The sequence below is a fragment of the Lupinus angustifolius genome, unplaced genomic scaffold, assembly GCF_001865875.1.
Source record: "Lupinus angustifolius cultivar Tanjil unplaced genomic scaffold, LupAngTanjil_v1.0 Scaffold_65_32, whole genome shotgun sequence".
NCBI lineage: Eukaryota > Viridiplantae > Streptophyta > Magnoliopsida > Fabales > Fabaceae > Lupinus > Lupinus angustifolius.
The window spans coordinates 37,656-43,595 of NW_017723150.1; the positions used below are offsets into that span (position 1 = coordinate 37,656).

At 31.3% G+C, this 5,940-nt stretch overlaps 1 protein-coding gene across 1 annotated transcript in view; it reads right to left on the reverse strand.

The window, feature by feature from the left end:
- Nucleotides 1–2,066: 2,066 nt before the first annotated feature.
- The window catches only part of LOC109339264 (ferric reduction oxidase 2-like), a 5,003-nt gene continuing 1,129 nt past the window's right edge, over nucleotides 2,067–5,940 (reverse strand). The window contains exons 4-8 of the mRNA XM_019576677.1: nucleotides 5,692–5,926; nucleotides 3,667–3,994; nucleotides 3,157–3,400; nucleotides 2,357–3,063; nucleotides 2,067–2,244 (exon numbers count right to left, since the gene is read on the reverse strand). Coding sequence (XP_019432222.1) covers nucleotides 2,105–2,244; nucleotides 2,357–3,063; nucleotides 3,157–3,400; nucleotides 3,667–3,994; nucleotides 5,692–5,926 — 1,654 coding nt within the window. The 3' untranslated portion in view covers nucleotides 2,067–2,104. The remainder of the gene's footprint in view (nucleotides 2,245–2,356; nucleotides 3,064–3,156; nucleotides 3,401–3,666; nucleotides 3,995–5,691; nucleotides 5,927–5,940) is intronic.

Genomic DNA, 5,940 nt, shown 5'->3' on the forward strand with positions numbered 1-5,940 from the left:
TTTTGCATGATTTGCATAGAAAAAGTGCTATGAAAAGTATATAAAAATTAAGTATTTTTGGCACTTATCAACCGCCCAATATATGTGGTAGAACCAATTCAGTTTTTGTGCTAAGGGTAGGAATCTCCGCTTAGCATGAGGGGTGGTGTGCTTAGCGCAAAGGGCTGCGCTTAACGCAAATGAAACAATGAATAAATAAGAAAAATACCCCCAATTGTGCTAAATGAGGATGTAGCGCCAAACACAACAAACAATGCACTCAGCGAGACTAGAAGGTTTCATTTATTTAATTTTATCATTCGAATAACATTATTATTATCAAAATTTGTTGTTGATTTGGTCTATCAAGTATTGACTTGACATATTATGTCATCCTTAGGAACCATTCATTGTGACATAAATTAGATAGGGAGACTTTTGTTCCATTGTGTCTATTTATTAGCTGAGAATTTCTCCATGCGTTACATGATATTTTTTACAAAATAATTCTCTCATCATAAAAGAAAAGTTCATTATAGTAAACTCCACTATTTATATTCTCATTCACCTGTTACAAAAGTGAAGGTTATTTGTTACCTATATATCAAATTCTATTGTCTTATCTATTTATTTTTATACATTTTATTTGATTTCTTGTGACTAATGTTGTACATTGGTCGCTTCCGTTGCACAAACAATGATTATGAATTAGTCTTTGCTTGTTCTCTGCAAATGGTAATAAATTATTTAGTTAGCCGTTATGGATTCAGGTTTACCTCACATATTTATATCCTCTATCTGTCAAAGTAATGAAAATGTTGACAAGATTAATAAAGGAGGTGAGTACAATGAAATTGGGTTGATATTGAAAATATATTTCTATGATTTGTTGGATATAATGAAGTGTTGGTCCCATTTAGAATGTAAGTATGATGAAGATATTTATGGAAGTAATGTCTAGGCTTTCTATTAATACCTCCTAATTTATGATTTAGTTGATCAGTGACAATTCCTCTCAAGAGATAGGAGTTGCCAATAACATTGTGTAACTTATAAAAACTTCGAGTGAAATAACTTTTGAACCTTATTACTAATAAACAAACTTTTTATTATTCACATTTGTACTCATTTTTTCCATGTATGGTTGAGATTATTTGTCCAATATGCTTCTTGAGTAAATGTAATGAAACTAATATAAGTAATAAGGTATATGACAATATGAGCAAAAGCAAAGCATACCCAAGGATACTGGATAATTTACTCCAAATTATTATCAATCAATTCAAGGGATACAAATAAGCTGACAATAGAAAACTCATTAAGAGTGAGAACACATAAGTAAAAATACAAGAAGAATAAAGAGACCAGTGAAAAAAGATATAAGAGTGTGGAGTAGCCATAATTATTCAAAACCACTATGATACATCCTATGCCCTTCTATCCTCCCAAGTATTTGATTTCCTTTGAAGACTTGACTTCCCATCTATTGTTGTCAATACCACATGCAGATTTATTACAAAATAATTCTCCCAAATCATAAGAGAATGGATTATTAGAGTAATACCTTCATTCATATTCACATTCACATGATACCGGCGAGGAATTGAAGGCTAAATTATTGTTGACAAATCAATTTAGACTTATTTATAACAAAGAGATAAAGCTATTGAGTTTGTTAAGGTAAGCTGAGACCTCAAGATCCTAATAACATTTAAAACTTATTACCAGCTAAAGCTAATAGACTCAAAATATAGATTTTCAGCTAAACCAGATGAGCAAATGGCTGCAACCTCCTGCCTCATTTTCTTGGGACCCGAAGCAAGGACTTTCACACTTGACTCTTTTATTTCAAATAGAATCCCTGCAAAACAAAAAGAAAAGAAAAGGAAAGGAAGATTAAAAAAATATATATTAAGTAAAGACAATTAAACAATAGGTCTAGGCTAAAGTTAAAGGAAAAAATAAGTGACTTACTTCTGAAGTTCGGCCTTACACCATAGTGTACATTTGTAGTTTGAATAAGGGATTGGCATGGAAGGCTTTCCAACTCTCTATCTANAGATAAAGCTACTGAGTTTGTTAAGGTAAGCTGAGACCTCAAGATCCTAATAACATTTAAAACTTATTACCAGCTAAAGCTAATAGACTCAAAATATAGATTTTCAGCTAAACCAGATGAGCAAATGGCTGCAACCTCCTGCCTCATTTTCTTGGGACCCGAAGCAAGGACTTTCACACTTGACTCTTTTATTTCAAATAGAATCCCTGCAAAACAAAAAGAAAAGAAAATGAAAGGAAGATTAAAAAAAATATATTAAGTAATGACAATTAAACAATAGGTCTAGGCCAAAATTAAAGGAAAAAATAAGTGACTTACTTCTGAAGTTCGGCCTTACACCATAGTGTACATTTGTAGCTTGAATAAGGGATTGGCATGGAAGGCTTTCCAACTCTCTATCTATGTTGTATATCATTGAGGTTGGAGACATTGTTGGTGTTGACACTTCCAAGTTCTGAATCTTATTTGCTTCCTTAGCATTGTGTTTCTTGTTCAAAACAACAGCAGCACTTGCAATCATTACTATGGATCCACATATTATCAGCATATGAAGGAAAGACCTCAAAGGGAATGAGAATATTGCATTCGAATTATGGTCAACACGGAAAATATAGTAACGGCCAATGATCCCAATTATGATAAGGAAAATAATGAAGGAGGATGAGATTATGGCCCCATGCCAGAGCCAACTATTTGGACCTAATATTGCATATATAGGAACATCATTTGGATTTGGCTTGAACCATTTAGTTTGAAGGTGAAGGTGACTATTTGATTGAGGTTCCTTATCTTTTGTGATATAGGCCTCAATTTGTAGTTCCAAATTAGAAATGTCATAAGGGGTGCTAGATACTGGAAGGATCAAATCTATCATCGAGAGACTTGAAGATGTTCTGAATGAACAAATTAGGACAACCTTTGGGGTTTTACATTTGAATGTATTTTTCAAAAATATTAGCTCCCTAATGATGGATATAAACGGGGTGATGCCACTTCCTCCACTTATCAACACAAGTGTGTCATGCCTGGTTAAAAAAAGTAAAAAAAGTTACCTCTAGTGAAATAAAAGTTAGTAATTCTAATTGTTTGCATGTTGTGCATTGCTTTAAGATGAATACCTTAGGAAATGAGTTGATGCAGGTCCATAAGGGCCTTCAACAGATACACCAAGCCGATCTATTGCTGAATTAGTTGAAAGAAGCTTATAGAGATTTTGAGTCCAAGTTCCTCCACTTTTAATAACAACACTCAACTTTTCAGGCTCCAAGTTACTGTTAGAAGTAACAGTAAATGGATGCCACTGCAGTTTGGATATGCTTGGAATATTTATAAACATAATACTTGTTGGATTATAAGTAAATCCTGCCAAAGACATAGCATTATAACCAAAATATATCTCCAAATTAAAAGTAAATAACTTTAAGAATTTCTTAAGAAGTGACATGAAGATGTTAGTTACCATGACCCTTAGAGAAATTGAGTTCAACAGCTTCACAGGGTAAAACACGAGCAGAAACAAGACGAACTTGGTGTCTTGACTNCATAGCATTATAACCAAAATATATCTCCAAATTAAAAGTAAATAACTTTAAGAATTTCTTAAGAAGTAACATGAAGATGTTAGTTACCATGACCCTTGGAGAAATTGAGTTCAACAGCTTCACATGGTAAAACACGAGCAGAAACAAGACGAACTTGGTGTCTTGACTGCAAAAACCTCAGATAACGATCCACCAAAAAGAGGTAGAAACTAGGGAGCATAAGGCAAGCATAAGTAATGCCAATGTGAAATATGAATAAAACTATGAAGGGAATGTAGAGATAATGAATGTAGAAGAAGAGCTCAAAGAATTTTCGCCTAATCCGTGGGATGGTTGTAATCCACATGATCAAACCAAAAATCAAAGCAATCTCTCCGGCCAAATTTGATACCCCGACTTTGTCCCATTTCAGCATCTGCAATGGAGAAAACAATAGCCAAATAGCTAAATATTACATATTATCAACAAAAATACTATGAGTTCAGATTACTTGTTCACCAATTAAATATTATATAGTAGAAGGGTTCTTGGCCTAATTAAGTCTCTGCAAATTTTTGGATAAAATTGTTATTTCATGAGTTCTTATAGAAAAAACTTTCTTCGAGTACAAGAGCTGTGTACTAACTCGTCGAATCATATATGGTATTTCCAGTATGATTTCATGGAGTCAAATATATTGCTTATGAAAAAATTTAAACACAGAAGGTGACCCAACTTATTGATCTCAGCAAGGGATGAGAATTAATTAGATTTAGCTAGCCCTTGATATGATTATTGATTAATTCTAATTTGTAGATTTGTTTCACCTATTTTATAGTCTAGGAAAGGCTATTCAAAAGTTCAATAATTATTTGGCTTATAAATATGTTTTCAAGTATATCAGACAATAAAAAATTTCAGATGTTCCTATATTTTTCTGTCAAACCTTTCATTTTGCTTATAGAAAAAAATAACTTTTAAGAATAANTTAATTCTAATTTGTAGATTTGTTTCACCTATTTTCTAGTCTAGGAAAGGCTATTCAAAAGTTCAATAACTATTTGGCTTATAAATATGTTTTCAAGTATATCAGACAATAAAAAATTTCAAATGTTCCTATATTTTTCTGTCAAACCTTTCATTTTGCTTATAGAAAAAAATAACTTTTAAGAATAAATTAGCAAATATTTTAGTTCTAGGATTATTCAATAGACTAGTAGAAGTAGTAAGATATAAAATATAAAATATAAAATATAAATTGTGGATTTTAATTTCTACTTATAATGTATATTTATTAAATATATTATGTAAACAGTGAACCATGAATTCAAACGGTAGTCCATTATACTACTTCCTAAAGATGGTGTCATGTACTAGCTATATATCCACTTATGGATGTGGAAGAAGAAACTATGCCAAATTCAAGACAATCAGTAATACACACATCGCTCTCATAATTGGCATTTGGAAATTGATTGTGACAATTGAATTGAAAATATTAGTAACCAGAAAATGTCACAAGGAAATGAAAGGANTACTTCCTAAAGATGGTGTCATGTACTAGCTATATATCCACTCATGGATGTGGAAGAAGAAACTATGCCAAATTCAAGACAATCAGTAATACACACATCACTCTCATAATTGGCATTTGGAAATTCATTGTGACAATTGAATTGAAAATATTAGTAACCAGAAAATGTCACAAGGAAATGAAAGGATAATTTAAAATTGCAGAAAAAGTATCTAGTATATTGATAAACATTATAATTATTTTATATGTAATTAATTAAAATTGTAAAAATACAGATTAAATATAAAAACTTAAATTTAGAACAATTGAGAAAATGCACAAATAATTATAAAATGCGAAAAGAATATCTAGAATATAATAAATATAGAGAGCGGGGTAATTGAGGGTTGATAATTTTAATAAGTCTAATTGAGGTTTGATATATAGTTATACAAATTAATACTGATTTTATATTAATATTATAAAACATTATTAAGTTATTTCTTAAAAATGACTTTATATTTTAACAAATAAAAAAAACATAAAAACCATTGCATTATGCATAAGCATGGGCATCAAAGTATATATACATGCAAAGGAGCAATGTTATGTTAATTGACCTGAGAAATTTGTTTGGTAACTGCCCAAAAGGTAATGCGACAAAGACCATGAGTAGTGAAGAGTATCATGACTAAATTTCCAATCCACATATGATACTTGATGCTACTCTCTGGAGTGAGTCCAAAGAATGGCAATATTGAAGAGCCACGTGCTACTGGAAAAAATAAAAATGACAAACATATGTTTCCAATTAAAGCCACCCTTACAGCTGCAGTATTCAATTTCTCTTGCCATCTGCCAAAAAAAAC